This window comes from Nycticebus coucang, chromosome 9, assembly GCF_027406575.1.
Source record: "Nycticebus coucang isolate mNycCou1 chromosome 9, mNycCou1.pri, whole genome shotgun sequence".
In the NCBI taxonomy this organism is placed as follows: Eukaryota; Metazoa; Chordata; class Mammalia; order Primates; family Lorisidae; genus Nycticebus; species Nycticebus coucang.
The window spans coordinates 10,776,549-10,797,393 of record NC_069788.1 but is presented as its reverse complement, the minus strand read 5'-3'; the positions used below and the strand labels follow the sequence as shown (position 1 = coordinate 10,797,393).

Sequence of the window (20,845 nt, the reverse complement as noted above, 5' to 3'; positions counted from 1 at the left end):
ACCCTCCTGAGTAGCTGGGACTACAGACATGCACCACTACACCTGGCTGATTTTTCTATTTTTTAGTAGAGATGGGGTCTCCCTCTTGCTTGAACTGATCTTGAACTCCTAACCTGATCCCTCCCGGATGATCTTGAACTCCTAACCTGAAGTGATGCCTTGGCCTCCCAGAGTACTAAGGATTACAGGCATGGGCCACCTCGTTCAGCCTGAAATATATTATATATATATATATTTTTTAAATTCATTTTTCTTAACTCATAACTTTGTACATTAAAATATATATTTTTAATAATTATTAGACTACTGTAATATTTTGAATTTGTTGCAATATAATTTATGTTAAATCTTTAAACTTACCAAAAAAGTAAAAGACGTAAGTCCAATTCATGTAGTAGCAAATCATTCCAGAAAGAGGAAGAGAAATTACTGTCCCAAGCTGTGCTCCTAGAACAACACATATGACTTTGTAAACTTTGGAGAGAAACAAAGAAGGGACAGGTCTATCGCTTAAAGAAGATGGGTAACAGGTGGTGAAGAAAAGAAAGTAATATTCAAATCCCAAGGCACTGAATTAGTCACATGTAAGTATAAAGAACCCATTCTCTTAAGGGATCATTGACTAGAAAACCTATAATACAGAAAACATCTGCATTAATATGTAGTTACATTAGTTACAGCTATGAAGCTACTGATGTATTAGGAAGCATCAATCACAAGAAGACTCATTATGGACTTGATAGTAAATGCAACTATGTGTTAGAAGTCCAGATATCTGGGAAAGGTTTAAAAATGGCCTCTGAGGCTGATTAACATACCTACTGCATTAGTCATTGGGTGAATAAGAATGAAGCTTTCAGCCATCTTCTTATATTATTTATTACATTACAAACAGATAATAAATACAATACATTATAAACATTAAACATTAGACATTTTAGTAGGTGCTGTGTTTCTGGTCTCAAGTTTTAGTCTCAGGTAAGAGATCAATATTAACCAATAATTATTACATGTTAGGAAGTTTTGAGGGTCACAGAGCAACTTGGAAATTCAAATACGGGAGATATTACTTCTGACTTCCAGGAGTCAGGAAAAGAAACAAGCAGAGACTTTGAAAAGATGGCTAAGATTTGATCCCAGAGAAAGATGAGAAGGAAGATTCAGGGGCAGGGTAACAGGGCGACAGGAATGAAGCAGGCAGGCGGGGAGGGCTGGGAACTTGGGTGAAGGAAAGGAAAAGAAGACAGCGCTGGGAGACAGGTGAAACGGTCCCTGAGAACCTGCTCCATGCGAGGCACTGTGCGCCAGGGACCGGCCGGATGCAAACAGGTGGGGAGACCACAGAGGGTCGTGGCCCCAGCTCAAGGGGGTGGCGCTTTATTCAACAGGTGAAGGGGAGGCACAGTCAGTACCTGTTCTAGAACTTAACAGTTTCTCATGTCCATCTTCACTCTGCTACAAGAGCAAACTTCCTAAAATGTAAGTTGGATCTTGTTTCTTATTTGATTAGAAACCTTTGATGTCTTCCCGCTGTTTTATGGGAAAAAAAACTACATTCTTTTCTGCAGAGTATAAGGCCTGATATAATCTAGCACTGTTTTTTTCTCTAGTCTCATCTTATGCTGGTATCCTCTTTATTCACTGTGTTCTAGCCACCCACAGTGGGTTTTCATGTCTTTGAACCCTTGTGTTATTTTCTGCCTGAGAGCCCATGTACAGGCCATTCTGACTGGCTGGAAGGCTCTTCCATCTGAGCTCTGCTTGACTGGTTTGTTCTTACCCTTTAGTTTTAGCTTAAAAGTAGCCACAGATTGGCTGTCTCAAATATATTTAAAAAGAAGTCAGGTAAAAAAAATTTCACTGGGAGGAAAGAATAGAAGTTCTTATGTAAAATCATAATTCACATATATTAAATTCATGTTATCTCACCCATAGACCAAAACGATGGCAGATAAATGCATGTAAAAAAAGATGATGAAGAGATGGGTTGAGAATCATGACATATTCATTTGACAATCAAATGAATCAAATCACCCCTGTGATTTCTATCACCTGTGGCTCAGTGAGTAAGGCACCGGCCCCATATGCTGAGAGTGGCGGGTTCAAACCCAGCCCCAGCCAAACTGCAAAAAAAAAAAAAAAAAAAAAAATCACAATTTAAGGTTAAAAGTACTTTTTTTTTTTTTTGGCTGAGATGGGGTCCCACTGCGTTGCCTGGGCTAGAGTGCCACAGTGTGATGTGGCTTAATGCAGCCTCCTGGGCTTAAGCTGACCCTCTTGCCTGAGCCTCCTGAGTGGCTGGGACTACAGGCACATGTTACCACACTTGGCTAATTTTTTTCCTTTTTGTACAGACAGGGTCTTGCCCTTGTTCACACTGGTCTCCAACTCCTGACTTCAAGTAATTTTCTTGCCTCTGCCTCCCAAAGCTCTGGGATTATAGGAGGAGCCACTGCGCCCACCTGACCTTTTTGTTTTAATCGTGTTTTCTGTTCATGAAAAGGAAACATATTTTGAAATAAGTGATTGTACATGGGGGAAATGACTTTAGTTAATTACGAGAAAATCAACAATAAGTTATCTCACCTGCATAGGAAAGGGTCAGAAGCTTGCTTCTTTCCAGAGGGGGAGCCCAGGAAGCCCACATGGCGTGCATGGCTGGAAATGTGACACCCTGAGGGGCAAATGAGGTTTCGCATGAAACACAAGGTAGTTTTGTTCATGTTTTAAAGATAGTCAAGTATTTTGTTGCAAAAGCATTTTCTGGATAGGAATCAAACTGGAATCAGGTTCCATTAAATGAGATGTCTTTACAGTGTTGAGTAAAAATACCTTAGGAAGTGCTTTCAGAATTTGAACAAAGATTCATGGACTCTGGAACTGGTTTGAGGACCGCAAGGTAAGGGTTACTATGAATCTAAAAGAATGTATTCTGTGATGACATATCTCAAGGTTAATTTTAATCACTCACTTATATTAACAGCCTGACCCAAAAGAAATGCTACTAATTTGTAAGGTTAAAAAAACGCCAGAGCTGCCCAGGTGGGTGGCTCATGCCTATAAAGCCAGCCCTTTGGGAGGCCGAGGCGGGTGGACTGCCTGAGCTCACAGGTTCAAGACCAGCCTGAGTCAGAGAAAGACCCTGCCTTTAAAAATAGCCAGGTGTTGTGGCAGGCACTTGTAGTCCCAGCTACTTGGGAGGCTGAGGGAAGAGAACCGCTTGAGCCGAAGAGTTTGAGGTTGCTGTGAGCTATGACGCCACTGCACTCTACCGAGGGCCAAAGTGAGACTCTGTCTCAAAAAACAAACAAACAAACAAACAAACAAACAAACAAAATGCCTGAGCTAATACTTTGGGATATGGGAAGAAAACTTCCTTAATCAACAGGAGAAATGGTCGCATAAAAAAAGAATGAATTCAATTAGAGTGTTCAGAGGCTTCTTTCTTTCTTCCTTCCCCTACTGCTAATTAGCCTAGGAAACACCAATTACTGATAAGGAGGCTGATCGGGTGATCGGGAGGGAGGTTCACAGGGACTGGAAGATGAGGAGACCCCACAGGAGAGAAATCTATGAACCCCACAGGATTTTGTAGATTTTAAATGCGGGGTTCACAGCTCTCCTTGGCCACTCACTAGCTCTGCGACCTGAGGAGGATTAATTAGCCTCCTTGACTTCAGTTTCTTCATCTGTAAAACAGAGATAGCACTTACTATCTTTTATTTATTTATTTTTTATTAAATCATAGCTGTGTACATTCATGTGATCATGGGGCACCATACCCTGGTTTTATAGACCATCTGACACATTTTCATCACACTGGTTAACATAGCCTTCCTGGCATTTTCTTAGTTATTGTGTTAAGACATTTACAGTCTACATTTACTAAGTTTCACATATACCCTTGTAAGATGCACCGCAGGTGTAATCCCACCAAGCACTTACTATCTTGCCCAATTGTTGTACAGGTAAATGGTAGTTAGAACCGTTATGAATGGAGTAAATGCTTTAATACTTGGTACTTTAATTCTTGCTGATTCTTTTAAAAACAAACAAAAAAAAAAGTAAAGGAAGGAAGATGGAGATACACGTCTGTATAAATGGAAGGCAAGGTCGATTTAGGCCACGTTACTAACCAGTAAGAATCCATACCATGGAGCACCCACAGGATGAGTCATAAAGAACGAAACCTGGGCTGTGTGAAAATGTCCCCAGAGATTACGCTGTGGAGAGCCCGGAACAATGGAGGTAAATTGATGGCAGAAATGAAAGATGCCGAGTTAAGGTGACGGATGAAGCCAGGCATATGCGACGTACATCGGAGGAAAGAAAAAGACAAGAGAAGCTAAGTAGAAACCCAGCTTAAACTCTGCTGAGAAATGTGATGGTCGCCTGAGATGACAGCAGTCGCACCAGCAGTGTGCTACAAGGTCACATTCGTGACATAAAGGACAGGAAGTTAAAATGTAAAAATGCACTCAGGAAGGAGATGGGTCCCTGGGCCAGAGGAAATATGCTACTAAATACAGTTAAGTATGTTACTTAGAGAAGGAGAAGAGGACCTTGAAATAGAGCAGTAGTTTTTATTTTGTATAATCAGGCAGTTTATTTAATGAATCTCTATGGATAAAAACAAAACAAGGACATTCGGGCGAATGATAAAACTTTACATTTAAATAGTTCCTGGCAATTTCCAAAGTATTCTAGCAATCCTTATCACAGATGGCTCTATCTTTTTTTTTTTTTGCAGTTTTTGCCCGGGGCCAGGTTTGAACCCACCATCTCTGGTATATAGGGCCGGCGCCCTACTCTTTGAGCCACAGGCGATGCCCCGATGGCTCTGTCTTGTGCCTGAGGACAGGGCAGGTATTTTAGTCCTAATTTAAAAAACGATAAAACTGAGGTCTAGAAGTTAGAACGTACCTAAGGTTTCACTGTTAGACAAAAGAGAGCTATTATCCAAACTCTGATATTCTGACTCCAATCATCAGGTGTTCTTTCCAACATAGCATGATACCCATACGATGGCACTCAAAAGCCCGGAGGCCACCACCGCTGGAGTTAAAGAAATGCAAGAGAACAGATAAACCTATGCCTCGGTTTTGCAGGTAAAAGTCCAAAGCTAGGGAAAAGCGATCACTATTTAAAGATGGAGGCACGTGTGTTGAAATACAAAAGAAGCAGAAAGAAAAGGTAGGAATTTAGTTTCTCTAAAACTAAATTCAGGTTCTTGCTTATGCTGGTCTCTAACTCCTAAGCTCAAGCAATCTATCCACCTTGGTCTGTTTATATGTCTTTAAGTTAGAAGATCAAAAGAAAGAAAAGAGCCAATGATAAAGAGGAGTTTCCATGAATAAGGACAAACTGAAAAGGAAGAGAGCAATTCAACGATCTATTATGTAAAATGTATTTTAGATCTGAGACTCAATGATAGAGCAGAGATAAACTATCGAAAGCTCAAGAGGTAGGGATGACCTAGCTTAAACATTTAATAGTGGTTTAATTTCTTCTTTCCTAAAGTATGAGCTACGAAGTCTCCCCTGGAAAAAATATTTTATTTAGTTTTTGAGTAACGCTTTCCAGTGGTGAAGACCTCATTGATCACAAACAAATCTGGTCAGGTTATTTTCTAGTTAGCCCTTTCTCTGATTAAAAAATAAATCCCTGTTATCATCCAATGTTAATTTTTGCTTTATAGCCACACCAAAGAATGGCATCTTTAAGATGGGAAAGTGACGCAGGTGAGAAGTAAAACAAAAGAGGGAAAATAAATTACCTCTCCCAGTCCTTCCAGTGCTCTGAGTGCAATAAGAGCTCCAGCCCCTAAATCGGCAGCAACGGGGGTGAACAGGGTGAGGACAGCAGTGCCCAGGATCCCAAGTCCTAGCAGCAATTTCCCTCCTATTTTGCTGGCAATATATCCTCCAGGAATTTGCGTGATGATATAGCCATAAAAGAAAGAACCGAGAATCCATCCTTGAGTTTCTGCATCCCATTGGTACTTTCTGCCCTACAAAAAGTAGGAGAAAAAAAAAACATTTTTAAGACCGTGACTAAATAGCATGTAAGTACATGTGAAAGGAATTTTGAACCACTATTTTGGACTGAAGAACATGCAAACTTTCTGGTAGGTGGGTGAGTCATCAAGACACAGACATATGTGATTTCTAGAAGTAAAAGGAAAAGAATTGAAAGTAAACTTCAAGAAGCCTTGTAATTTGTGCAACTAGAGACCATAGGATGAGCTGTAGACACTTTGGAATAACCGCAACCAAGATGGTTCATAAAATGAGTCACAGGTTCATTCAGAAAGTTATCAAACAGGATATGGCAGTGGGTGAGCTAGAATCTGGAGCCAGGCCTGGGTTTCAGTCTTGTTCTATGACTTGTTGGATGTGTCATCTGAGAAAATTAAATGGAAAAATGCACATAACATAAGGCCTGATAGACACTGTTCTCTTCCTGTTACCCCTTAGCAGGTACAAAGCCATAAGTTCATGGAAGGAGGACCTGGCCTTTAATTAGTAGCAGCACATGGTAAGGTACTAAAGATGACCGAGTGACGATCTGAAGGTCTGACGTCTTCAGTGGACGTGGCTCTATACCTAAGCCAACCTGGCAAGATCCATTCCAGGATTTCTCTCTACTGCCGACACAGGCAGATGAAGGTAAGCAGCTAGGTCAACACAGGACAAAGATAGAAAGCAACTCCCAAACCCGGCTACCCTTGTTTAGGGTACCAGCTTGTAGCTCAAAATTCTAGAACTGTTTGTGTGGTCCAGCAGTACCTCCCCTGAAGGTCATAGGTTGGAGTGCAGAAAGGGAGGATGTGTGTGCAGGGGGGATGTGAATCAGTAACATTGTTAAAGATAAATATGCAGATTTTTGATAAATCATTGTTTTGCTTGGGGAGCAACCCTCTTCCCTGCATGAATGCTCCTGCTTGTAAACGGCAGAGAAGACTCACCCAGGTACGCTCTAGTGCCTTCATGAGCATGGACAATGGATGAAAATATACTAAAAAAAGCCAGCCTCTGCTCCATGTGCTATTTCCTCATGTGATAATCAAAATTATATATTTGAAGTTTTCTAAAACTTAATTCTAAAAGATGATGAACGGGCATTTATCACAATTCCACTGTAACATGAGGCAGGCAAAATGATGTAAGTAGTTCAGGTTAGGCAGGTATAAATGTAGAAAAGAATGTGCTAAGAAATTAGCCTGTTCTGGGAGGCACCCGTGGCTCAGTGGGTAGGGCACCGGCCCCATATACCAAGGGTGGCGGGTTTGAACCTGGCCCTGGCCAAACTGCAACACAAAATAGCTGGGCATTGTGGCAGGCGCCTGTGGTCCCAGCTGCTCGGGAGGCTGAGGCAAGAAAATCGCCTATGCCCAGGAGTTGGAGGTTGCTGTGAGCTGTGATGTCACAGCACTCTACTGAGGGTGATAAAGTGAGACTCTGTCTCTAAAAAACAAAAAAAAGGAAAGAAAGAAATTAGCCTATTCTTATTTTTCATCCAGCAGCTGAGATTATGTAAACTCTCCTGCAGCAATAAGCATACAGGTGAAACAGATATTAAATAATATATACCATATATAGTATATTATAAATGGTATATACTATAAAAACTATTTAGAAACATTTGAAACAATCTCATTCTCTGATATATAAAATAGGTTCTTCCTAATTCTCATCCACAATGGTAAATTTATAGAAGGAGCTGAAGAATTACTTTTCAGACAGATCAAGGCATATCGCAGCACGGCAGTAGGAGCTGTGGTTACAAGTTACTGTCAAACCAGTTCCTGGGAAAACGCATACAAAAAGAGTGATGTGGGAGTAGACGGAAAGAAAGAGGTTGTGTGGGCGCCGGCCCCATATACCAAGGGTGGCGGGTTCAAACCCGGCCCCGGCCCAACTGCAACCAAAAAATAGCCGGGCGTTGTGGCGGGCGCCTGTCGTCCCAGCTGCTCGGGAGGCTGAGGCAAGAGAATCGCTTAGGCCCAGGAGTTGGAGGTTGCTGTGAGCTGTGTGAGGCCACGGCACTCTACCGAGGGCCATAAAGTGAGACTCTGTCTCCACAAAAAAAAAAAAAAGAAAAAAGAAAAAAAGAAAGAGGTTGTGGTTTCTGGAGGATGAAGAAAGACCTGTTAATATTTTCTGTGGAAGTATTTTAGGATTCCTTAAGATTGCTTAACAAATAGCACCTACCGTCTGATTATGAAGAACTTTCACAGGAGTACAATGCTCTGGACACTCCTTGGAGGTTCTGTTATCTGCTAAGGTTGAATTCGAATCTACCATGTCCACTAAGGCGACACTCAGGTTCACACGTAACGCATAGACGACGAAGAATCCCAAAAATGCCAAAACTGCTAAGTTGTAACGAGCCGAGCAGCATACTGGAGCTGCAATAAAGATCGGGGCAGAGCTGTAGTTAAAAGAACGAGTTAGATGATACCGTCTGAATAAGGACAAAAGGTACTGTCCGAAGTTTACACACAAATCAATAATCCTGAGCAAATCTAAAAACATTTGTCAAAGAGAATGTGTTCCCTGTATCTGTAGTTTTGATAAAAATTTAACACGTGACATCATGAGCTATAAGACAGTTCATTAAAATATGCAGGTAAAAGTTTTATCAATTTTGCTCAGAAAAATCTTGTTCCAAGGTGAACTTGAACCCCTATTCCCAGTCATAAGGGTATGGAAGGGAAACACAGGGGAGAGGGCTTAGTGGTGTTACTGTTCCTGAACAACTGTTTAAAAGATGGTCAGTAAGAACTCTAGGACTTCCAATGACATGACCAACGTACTACCTACCACGAGTTCATAAATACAGCCAAACAACAAGATGACTGCCAAGACCAGGGCGTGCAGCCTCTCTTGAGAAATTTCTTACCTTTTAGCCTATCCTCAGAGGCTGGCTCTGAATCAGAGGCCATGATTCACGTTTAAGGCTTTCCTCAGCTCAATGTATTCAGGGATCTAGAAGCAAACCTGCAGACGGTGACAGGGGCAGCGTCTGTGACAGTTGCTGTCATGCTCAGGGCCCACAGGAAAAAGGGAAAGAGGCGAAGGCCCCAGGATGATTCAAATGCAGAGTAGGGTGGAGGAACCGGAACCAGTGGACGATGGATCACGTGAGAGGAGGAGTTGGACTTGTTTTTTTCTTTTTTTATTGAGTTGCAGGATTGGAGGAAGACGGGGATTCAGGAAGCTGACTGAAGGTGATGGGCTGCTTAGTGACAAGGAGAAATCAGCTAATCCAGAGTCTGCACATTTCAAAGTTGGTAAACGCGGAATGTTTAAAGGCAGAATTAACAGGCCTTGGGTACTTGTCTGATGTGGGAGTGAGCGACAGAGAGAGCTGCAGTAGTTAGTAATTCTGTTACTCTAACAACTCTGCTTTATGCTGCTATAATTTGTATATGATTATTCTATTTTATCCCTATTTGCAGTTACCTTCTTTTTACTGTATGTCATTAGTTTTCTCCAAGTGATGCTAAATTTGGTCTCTGACTGACCTTATGTGAGGGGCAGAAGCTTGGTAAGTGAAAGAAAAGTGAGTAGGTGGCGCCTGTGGCTCAGTCGGTAAGGCGCCGGCCCCATATACCGAGGGTGGCGGGTTCAAACCCAGCCCCGGCCAAACTGCAACCAAAAAATAGCCGGGCGTTGTGGCGGGCGCCTGTAGTCCCAGCTACTCCGGAGGCTGAGGCAGGAGAATCGCGTAAGCCCAGGAGTTGGAGGTTGCTGTGAGCTGTGTGAGGCCACGGCACTCTACCGAGGGCCATAAAGTGAGACTCTGTCTCTACACACACACAAAAAAAAAGAAAAGTGAGTAAATGACTTCATGTTACAGTGTTATTATTTAGAAATGTGACCTGGAAGTTATGGATCAGGCAGTTTAACTTTATGGGGCAGAGCCAATACTCAGAATATAAAAAGCCAACACAGATGTCACAAAGTACATAACTATGAAGTTTTAAAAATTATTAAAAATAAACCCTTACTAGCTTTATAAAAACAGCTGCTGGCTATAAATCAGTTCTGTGAGAAAAAGAGCCCTGGCGTGCTCTTCTACCTACGCATTCTTCTGCCCCAACACACACTTACTTTGCAAATTTTCAAACCACGAGAAAGGTTGCAAGTATAGTAGAATAAATACCCACATACCCTCTGCCAGTTGCTAATATTTTGGCACATTTACTTAATCTCTACCTATTTATATAATTTAACTAAATTATTTGAGAGTTTATTGAAAACACTGTGACACATCCAGCCTAAATACTGCACCTTGCATTTCCTACTAGTAAAGACCTTATCTTGTATGACAACACCAAAATTACACTCAGAAAATGTATCTAGTACTATATTTTACCATTTATTTAATAGTGTTATCTAATGCAGAGTTTTTTGTGTTTTTTTTTGAGACAGAGTCTCAAGCTGTCACCCTGGGTAGAGTGCCGTGGTGTCACAGCTCACAGCAACCTCAAACTCTTGGGCTTAAGCGATTCTCTTGCCTCAGCCTCCCAAGTAGGGAGGCGCCCGCCACAACGCCTGGCTAGTTTTTGTTGTTGCAGCTGTCATTGTTGTTTAGCTGGCCTGGGCTGGGTTTCAACCCGCCAGCTTTCGTGTATACAGCTGGCACTGAGCTCCAGGCGCCACCTAATGTAGAGTTTTTATGCCAGTTTTTCCTGTTGTTCCCAAGGGCTCTTTTCTTCTTTTATAATCTAGATCCCTATCTCACACCATGCACAAGAATAGACTTACAATTGATCAGAATCTCAATGTAGAGCAAGAAACTTTGTAGTACTAAAGGAAAACATGAGGGATGGGCACAGTGTATCACTCCTGTAATCCCAGCCCTGTGGGAGGCCAAGGTGGGTGAACTGCCTGAGCTCACAGGCTCTAGCAAGCCTGAGCCAGAGCAAGACCCTGCCTCTAAAAATAGCCGGGTGTTGTGGCAGGAGCCTGTAGTCCCAGCTACTTGGGAGGCTGAGGCAAGAGAATTGCTTAAGACCAAGAGTTTGAGGTTGCTGTGAGCTGTGACACCACAGCACTCTACTGAGGATGACAAAGTGAGACTCTTGTCTTTAAATAAATAAATAAATAAATAAATAAAATAGGAATACACAAGTTAATAGCTTCATAACGTGTGTAGTGAAAAAAATTTTAAAAAATACGTTAAAAAAAAGAAAAATTTTATTTCAAGTAAATATAGATGTGGAGCAAAACATGCCTGAGAATTTGGATAACCTTTGAAATGGAAACAACAAAAAAAGGAAGCTTTCGTGATCATGGAAGAGGACACCCATCCAGCATCTACCTAAAGTCAAGTTTAAAGCCAAATTACACTTGGACATTGAGCACAGTGCCCGTCAAAACAAACACTGGCTCCTAAAATAGGCTTTAAACTTCAGAATGAAGGTGTCACTGAGAGATCCCAGACTAATTTAGAGTGGGACCCACTCTAAATCTCACTGGCTGTGTGTGTGAGATTAAAGGCACTACTGCAGGACGTTACAGCGGGTGCTCAGTAAAGCCCAGTCTCTCTCCTTGTCACTCTGGAGAAGGTTAGCCGTGTGGGATAAGGTGTATGTGGGGGGGTGTGTGTCCAACAAAGACACAGGAGGCACACGGATCTGCTTGCGGACAGAGCGCACTCAGGGATGGCTTCCAGGAGAAGAATTGGGGAAATTCAATTCAATTGGGGAAATATGAACACTGAATTGGAATCTTCATCAGTGAGCAGGAAGTCACCAGACAGGACAGAGGAGGGAGGGCGAAGGCCGCAGTGTGGACAGGGCCCCCAAATGAGCAAGACAGGATGGGAGAGCGGGAGACTCCACATGATCCGGGGTGGCTGGACTGTGTAGGGTGGTCACCGTGAGAGCTCATACTACCGGATGGGATGGTGGGTGTTGAGTTTATTAACCTAAAATTGTGGCTCATATTTATTGAAAGCGTCCTGTGTGCTGGGCCCCAGTCCAGCGCTTGGCCTGCATTAGGTTCTTACTCAGATTAACTGAAGACCTGTCACATACTTACAACAGTGCTGAGCACCTAGTGCTTTACTATATTTTCCAGATATTAGGACTGGGATTATTTCTTAAGAATTGAGGTTATTTCTCGATTTTTTTTTTTTTTTTTTTGGAGAGACAAGAGTCTCACTTTATGGCCCTCGGTAGAGTGCCGTGGCCTCACACAGCTCACAGCAACCTCCAGCTCCTGGGCTTAAGCGATTCTCTTGCCTCAGCCTCCCGAGCAGCTGGGACTACAGGCGCCCGCCACAATGCACGGCTATTTTTTGGTTGCAGTTTGGCCGGGGCCGGGCTTGAACCCGTCACTCTTGGTATATGGGGCCGGCGCCCTACCAACTGAGCCACAGGCGCCGCCAGAGGTTATTTCTCAATTGTGAGAAACTGGGATTTGGGAAAAGTAAGAAGCTGTGAGCAGCTGTTCCAGGGCGCCTGAGGTCCCCAGAGACACTCACAGGAATGCCAAGTGAGCAGGTGGCTGCAGGGGCCAGGGCAGCAGCAATCTGCCCTGGAGTGTAACCCGCACGCTGTGCACCTGCGCTCGGGGAGGGGAGATAGAGGTGATGAGAGAGTAGCGGGAAGGGAATTGAGAGGACTGGTCAGAAGATAGGGTTGGCATCTGATTCTGACCCAAGAAGAATGTAAAACGGAGCGGGCTAAAGGCGTAGTTAAATAGACACTCACATTGAACCGCCTGGGAGGGCAGGAGCTTTTGTTCTGTTTTGTCGACTGCCCTGCACCTCCAGGGCCTAGAGCAGCCCTGGAGAGCTGGTGTACAAGGATTTTTATGGCCTGAAAAGAGAAGTATCTCCTGATACAATTCTACTTAGGAGGTACCGAAACTCTAGATCTAGCAATTTCCAAATTCCAGTAAATGTAGCAGGACAGAAGAATATGTTAAATGACAACACAGGGATACAATGGGAAGGATGACAAAGGGGAGAGGGTGGGGAAACCGGCAGGTTAAAAGAGACTTAAACGCATTTCAATCACTGGAAGTAACGAACATTACTGAGATCCTGATTTGAACAAACTATAATATTATGACACAACTGGGGAAATATGAACACTGAATTGGTATTGTATAAGGATTAATTTCATTTGTTGTGATAATAGTATTGTAGTTACGTTTAAAAACTTTTTATCTTTTAGAGTCACATAACCAAAACATTACATATGAAATAACATGATATATGGGATTTGTTTCAAAATATATAACAGATACGGATGTAAGGACACATGGAGGAAGCCCAGCCATGAGTCGGTTCCACGGGGTTCATTACAAACTCCTCTCTATTGAAGGGACAGATGAGGTCAGAGAGGGCAGAGCAGGGGAGTTTCACAGCCGCTGTGGTTAAACAGTCACAGCAGATGACAAGATACTTACAAAGGTGACCAAAGGAGGTCATTAGACATGTAGGGGTGAGAGAACTGAGGGGACCTGGTGTCAGACGGGAAGTCACCAAGGATAAGACGATGGAGGAGTGTCAGTTGGCAAAGTCTGTGAGGAAGGAAGCAGCAGGTGGGGGCAGGTGACAGTGACACTGCAGGGGACAGGTGGTCTAGCTGGAAGGCTTCAAGACGAGCATCAGTGTGGAACAAGGAGTCACCAGCCCCGTCAGTTAGTGTGAGCCATGAAAATCATCACCCACCATGAGAAGGAAGTGGGGGAGGCTCCCCCGAAGGCAGGCTCCTGATGAAGGGAGAAGGGGCAGGCGGTGAGGGGAGGCTGGGGAGAATCGGAGGACGTCTTGGCATTTGGTCATTATGGAAGGGTTTGGGAGGGTCACAGGCAGAGCAGACCTGGGGACTGAGGGGCTGAGAATGAGCAACAACTTTCTCTAGAAGAGGGTGGGTGCTGGACTGAGTGAGCACTCCAGGGTATTGTATTAAAAAATTTTTCTTATCTAAAATGGATACAATAAGTTTTGCTGTGGAAAAGAGTAATATTTAACTACTCTACCCTCACCTATGGGTAATTCCTCCTAAGTCTTTATTTATTCCTAGTTCCCAAATTAAACCCACTTATGTGAAAACAACAAAGTGCTTTAAAATCGACCTGGTTCCTTCAATATGAAAACTGATTATCACGACTTGACCCCAGCCCCTTTCCTTCATTTTGTAACATGGTCACACTGTCCCCGCAACCCATGTCTTACATTTGCCTGTATTTACACACAAAGAATCTTTGTGAAACTGAACCTTAGTAACTGAAACTTAAATGTAAATCCTGCCCCTCCTTTAACAGAAAAGTAAAATGAATCAACAAAAACAAAGGACAGGTATTATAAACTAGAAAAGCACAAGTTCTAAAAGAGTGTGACAATGAAGACTAGGGCCCTGATTTTCCATGCATAGCTGAGGAATGCCAGCTCAAAGCCAGCTCAAAATGGCCTTTGATGCTGCTGCTGCTAAAGAAAATGTTAACAGCAACTACTGCTGTCCCTCCAAGTACTTTCCATTAGCTCATCGAATCCTCACAAGAACCCTATAATTGAGTAAATTATTTTCCCTCATTTAGACATAAAGAAAGCACAGAGAGGTTAGGTAACATGGTAAAACTGAACCTAGTTGGTGGAGCTGTGACTGGGAATGAGGCACTTGTCTCCACAACTATGCTCTCTCTTCCCACACAGAAAAACATGCTGATTTGTCCTAACCCGAATGAGCACATCTTTGGTACAGCTGGATTTTGAAAATCCAATTAGTCTAATACAAGAGAGATCTCATTTATACAAAAGTAAACTTTCAGTGGTGGTGGAATGCCAAACGTTTATATGTGGGAGGGGAAGCTTTGCTCTTCACCTAATTTTCTCCCTTTCTTCTACATAATTAGGCAGAAAAACCTACAGGCCTTTATCAGCATAAGCCCCGCTCCCTCCCCCAGTGCTGGGGGGCATCTCCCACTTTCCTGGGGCTCAGTGGAAGCAAATGCTGGGGAGGAAAACCAAAGCCGGCTTGCTGAGAATCTTATCAAAGCATAGCAAACTGAGAAATAGTCATTCTTAAATAGCAAACATTTTAACTTTAGCTCTCTTAATAAAGAAAGAAACACTGTATAATTTAAAACCATGTCCTTTTATTTGTGGTGGGGTGGGAAGCTAACACTTTTGAAGGATCAAGCGAAAATAATAAAGCATTTTGCAAGTAGACATTTCTTGACTGTAATGTAAGCGTGGCAGTGTTGTGTGTGGAGGAAGGAGGATAGAACTCAGATCCTGGAGAACTCAGGCCAGTCCCTAAGGCCATTACGTGTAATCTTGTGTAGTGTAGGTTGTTCACCTCTCTGGTGTCTGCACGTGATACTCCTCTAGATGGTATTCTTTGAGGTCTTTTTACTGTTGTAAAGTTTATGATTTTGACATTTTATCAGCCCTTCTCTTCTGAAAAACAAAACGAACTATATCCTTAGGCATAGATAAGGTAATCTCATACTAGGTTGTTCCAAAAACAAACATAAAGATAAGTAAGGTCCATCTAAGTGTATGGAAAGGGAAGTTTTAAGGGCGGCTAAAGCCAAAACTTAAAAAAAAAATCTGGTTGGAAACTTGTTTTTATTTTATTTTAGCACATATCCATACCTTCTTAAACATGCAAACTAAATACATACAACATAAGTTTGTCTTTAAAAAAATATGTCTGAGGATCCTCTTGTTTCCCCTATTAGATCATATGTAATTGATAACTATTACTAGTTAGCTGGGCCTGGGGCATTGCTGAGAGGTAATTGAGGTAACCCCTGGTGACTTCTATAAACTTGGACACCTGTCTTTGTCTTTTTCACTTCATTTCTCCTCTCTTGTCCTGCTCAGGACGCCTCAGACACATGACTTAATTTAGAATATTACTGACTAAGGTAATACCCTATAACATCAGCTTCCTCCTCTATAAAACCTTTATCATAATTTAAGTGGCAAAAAAAATGTGTTGCTACTATTTCCACTTCACTTGCTCTGCAGTGGGTTTGTAAACAGGGAAACTAAGAAGGGAAATGGCCATAGCGAAGGCAGCCCCTTCAAGCCAGGAAGAACAGGGCTGATGTCAAAGAGCCACACACTTAACTTATAAATTAAGCAGGGATGGCTTGTACAAGTGACGCTAGGAGCTAATTTTTTCTTTTTCAATTAATTTATTGAAGTGTAATTTACATGACAACTGTCCATCCCAATCAAGATGAAGATGTGGGACATCTCTATCACCCTCAAAAGTAGGCTGGTTCCTGTCTCTAGTCCATTCCCTCTGCCCACCCTTCCAGGCAATCACTGATGCTTTCTTTTCTTTTCCTTTTTCGAGACATAGTCTCACTTTGTTGCCCCTGGTAGAGTGCCAGGGTGTTGTAGCTCACAGCAACCTCAAACTCTTGGGCTCAAGCTATGCTCTTGCCTCAGACTCCCAAGTAGGTGGGACTACAGGTGCTCACCACGACGCCCATCTATTTTTTAGAGACGTCTTGCTCAAGCTGGTCTTGAACTTGTGGGCTCAAGCAATCCACGCACCTTGGCCTCCCAGAATGCTGGAATTACAGGCATGAGCCACTGCACCCTGCACCCACTGATGCTTTCTATTACTATATACAGTGTTAGTTTTGCTTGTTCTAGACCTTCATGTTAGTGGAATCGTATACATTAAGCTGGTGGCTTCTTTAGCTCAGCATGTTTCTGAGATTTACTCATGTTGTTATGAGTGTCAATAGTTTGTTCCTTTTTATTACTGAGGAGTCCTCCATTGTTCAGATAGATCACAATTTATCCATTCACCAATGGATGCTACCTAGGTCATTTCCAGCTTTTGAGCAATATGAACAAAATGCTATGAGAAGCATTTTGGGGGTGATAGAAATGTTAAGTGTGTGGTCATATGGTAATGTATGTTTAACTTTAAAAAAAACTGCCCACTAGTTTTCCAAAGATGTACCATTCTGCATTGTTACTGGAATTCTCCCAAATCTCCGCCAACATTTGGTATTCACAGTCTTTTTGGTCTTAGCCATTGTAGGGAGTGCAAAAATGGCTGACTGTTGTTTTAATCTGCATTTTTCCTGACAATTAATTTTTAACATTTGAGTTAATTTTTTTATTCATACAGAGTTCCACTCTTGCCCTGGTTAGAGTGCAGTGGTATGATCACAGCTCACGACAACCTTAAACTCCTAGACCTGCTGAATAGCTGGAACTACAGGCCCAGCCCACCATGTCCAGCTAATTCTTTCTACTTTTAGTAGAGATAGGGTCTCACTCTTGCTCAGGCTGGTCTCCAATCCCTGACCTCAAGCAGTCCTCCCACCTTGTCCTTGCAGGGGGCTAGGATTACAGGAGTGAGCCGCCCAGCCTTGAGTGAGTTAAAGTTTGATTAGTCAGTTGCAGGAAATATCTTTATTATAGCATTTGTTATGTTATTTCACAAAGAAATATAAGATTTTAACAGTATATGAAACAAGAAAAGATCAGTTTATGGAACTAAGTATGACTCCCAGGTAAAATGTCACTATAGTACAGTATTTACATTGAGCATTAATTAAAATGCTCCCAGTTGCAGTATGGAGCTATAACGTCCTGTGCTGCCACCAGCTGGTAACATTAAAAACGCCTGTGGCTCAGTGAGTAAGGCGCCGGCCCCATATGCCGAGGGTGGTGGGTTCAAGCCCAGCCCCGGCCAAACTGCAACAAAAAAATAGCCGGGCGTTGTGGCGGGCGCCTGTAGTCCCAGCTGCTGGGGAGGCTGAGGCAAGAGAATCGCCTAAGCCCAAGAGTTAGAGGTTGCTGTGAGCTGTGTGATGCCACGGCACTCTACCGAGGGTGATAAAGTGAGACTCTGTCTCTACAAAAAAAAAAACAACAAAAAAAAAATGACAAAGATAACACAGAAAACTATATTGTTCTTGGTCAGCAAAAGTTGAACTTGCAATTCAGCTCTCATGCATACATCTCTGAAACTACAGAATGCACACAGACTAATTAGCTCTCTAATTTGCACTACTTTTAAGGAAGTTACAGTACAAACTGAAATAACAAAACATTTTAATTTCCCCAATGCAGGGAAGATGCTTTATGAATCACCTCCTTCTCGATTTGTTGCAGGACCTCTGGCAATTACCTTAGAGCTCTATAGATATCCTATCTTGAGGATAATCGAAGTGTTTCCTAACTCATAGTGGACGTCTAGACGGGGAAAAAACGAAATGTCTGCAATATTTTAGTCTCCTGCAGCACAAGATCAAGATATTCGCTTGTCAAGCAAGAAATTGCCCTCCGCATACTCACAAGTGCTAACCTCAGTGTTTTTGTCTCGGCTCCCACCCGAGGAGCGCCCAGATCATGTGCTGACGGACGTGCAGTCGCGGAAACCTGGCCGTGACCGTGAAGGAGACCCAGCGGCCCCGCCCGCCCTCTGCGAACCGATTTGCCGGATCCTCCCCCAATTCGCTCTCACACTGGGGTCCCCGCTCCGCCCCGCTGCCTACTGCTGTCCCAGTTCCCTCTTTCGCTGGGTCCCCAGCTCAGCTCTACGGAAAACCAACTCGAGTCCTGCTCCAGCGCCACCCGGCCGCTCCCGTGCAGGTCCCGCCGCGCTGCACCTGCCGCGGCCCCCGCCCGACCTCCGGGTCCCGGTCCCCCGACTCCGGCGCCCTGGTGGGGCTCTGGGCTCTGAGGCCGGCAGAGGCTGCTGCGGCCCTGAATGGGCGCCCCCTTCTCGAGTCCCCTCGCAGCTCCGGCCCCGCCAGCCCGGGGTGCGGGTAGCCCGGCCGCGCTCGCCCCGGGACCGGCGCCCGCCGGAAGCTCCTAGACGCCCGGGCCGCTTACCGGCTTCGATCCGCGGGGCGCCCTGCAGGAGAGGCGTGCTGTCCGTGTGCTCCTCGTCATCGTTCACTGCCAGGCCGGGACCTGGGGCCTTCATGACATCTACGGGGTGCAGATGTGCTACCTACCTGGCAAAAGAGCCCTGGGGCCCCACAGTACAAGCCCCGGGACCGTGCCGGTGGGCTCAAGGCTGGCGGGGGCGGGGGGACCGCCCCTGGGTTGGCACCGCCCACAGGACACGTCGTGTCACCGCCGCCCCGCCTACGCCGCGCCGCCATCTTAGGTTTGGGCAGCCGGGGCAGGGTTGGGCGGGGTTCCGCTAGCGCGGGCTGGTGGCAACAAGGCAGCGCCAGCGACCTTGCCTCGCCGCCCTTTGCGGGCGGGTTCCAGCGGCTGTTATCCCACTAAAGCGAGTGTACTCCAGTGAAGCGCAGCGGCCGCGCCTCCAGGAGCGAGGACCAGCGGGAGCCCGGGCGAGGGGCGGGGACTGGAACCGCGCGTGACTAAGGGGACCGCTGCGGTGGGACCAGGGAGGGCGGTGGCGGTACGCGTTTGATGCCGGGTGGTCTCTGTGCTGATTGCCCGGTGAGGGCATCGGTCCCTACAGGAGCCTTCGAGGTGGAAGGACAGTGCACGGGAATGTATTATGTTGAGACATTTGGACTTGTCGATTTTACAGGCAAAAATAAACCAGTGTAGGCATTTTCATGTGGTTCCAACTGCAGAATCCCCTGATGTCTACGAGTGTGTTAAATCTTTGCGGGTTTAACAGCGACGAAGTGTGCTGGCATTTGCTGACTCCGAGACCGTGAAACTGGGAAAACTGGGCAGCGAGGCCACCGGCGTGGGGGCAGATCTGGGGCCGCTGGTGGGGCCGCGGGCCGTCCTGCAGCTGTCGCGGGCAATGCAGGCTGTCGCCGTGCAGAGAGCAAATGCCGCGCGGTGGCGCTCTGGGAGAGTCGGGGTGGGCAGGGCAGACTCAGCAGCCAATCATTCAGTAAACCAGGAGGGAACTTTGGGGAGGTTCACCCGGGAACGGAGGGGAGGGTGAGGATTTCTGAAGGCCTCCCCAACTTCCAGATTAGTAAATACTAGGAAAGATTTCAAGTTAAAACAACAAACGAAGGCTGTTCGCAGGCAGATTTTAAATCTCTGATCTGAAGGTTGTAGAAAAAGATTCCCCCCAACTTGGTGATGCAATAATCACATGGTGGATCCTTCTAAAATGTAGACTGGATTCAGCAGGTCTGGGGTGATGGCTAATTATGCGCGTCAGCGTGGAGGATGATTTTGGATAAGGTAAAAACCGAAATCGGTGAACTTGGAGTAATTCCAGTTGCCCTCCATAATGTGGGCTGGCCTCTATCAAAAGAACAAAAGACTCCACCCAGTGGAGGGTCTTCAGACTTTATTTGCACCCAGCGGCCCCTCTGAGTCCCCAGGTTTGGTGCTATGGGTTCTTTTGAGTCTGCAGGCCTATATTGTTGAGCCGGCACCAGCTTTATAATCTCTCTCCTCTCTCCCCTCTTTCCTGCCCCGCTCCGTTATGCCGCTGTCTCTATCTGTATTGGTTTTATTTATCTGGGAAGCCTAATACATCTGGGACGGGCCTGAGATTGTGTATTGCTAACAAGCACTCAGACGACCAAAGTTAGAGAGGAATAGCAAGGTTATGGAAGACGGGCCAGGAAACAGATTCCAACAGACTTGAAAGATTTCAAACCAAAGGTCTTTTTTAAAAAGATACAGTTTTTATTTTGGAAGTTTTAGGTTAATGGAAAAGGTGGAAAGACAGTGCAGCCAATTCTCCATACCCTTTGCTTTGTTTGACCTGTTTAGATCTTGTTTTCTGATGATACCTTTGGCACAACTAAGGAGGCAATATTGATAGGTTATTCTTAATCAAAGTTCACACTTAATTTGGATTTATTTAGTTTTTACCTAATATCTTTTTTCTGTTCCAGGATCTTACCCAGGATGCCATATGACATTTAGTCATGATGTC

At 44.4% G+C, this 20,845-nt stretch overlaps 1 protein-coding gene across 1 annotated transcript in view; it reads right to left on the bottom strand.

Annotated features, from left to right (window-relative positions):
* The window catches only part of LOC128593279 (sialin), a 71,759-nt gene extending 52,703 nt beyond the window's left edge, over positions 1-19,056 (bottom strand). The window contains exons 1-5 of the mRNA XM_053601163.1: positions 18,844-19,056; positions 8,214-8,410; positions 5,777-6,010; positions 2,587-2,674; positions 361-447 (exon numbers count right to left, since the gene is read on the bottom strand). Of these exons, the coding sequence (XP_053457138.1) occupies positions 361-447; positions 2,587-2,674; positions 5,777-6,010; positions 8,214-8,410; positions 18,844-18,937 (700 nt within the window). The 5' untranslated portion in view covers positions 18,938-19,056. The remainder of the gene's footprint in view (positions 1-360; positions 448-2,586; positions 2,675-5,776; positions 6,011-8,213; positions 8,411-18,843) is intronic.
* Between the last annotated feature and the right edge of the window lie 1,789 nt (positions 19,057-20,845).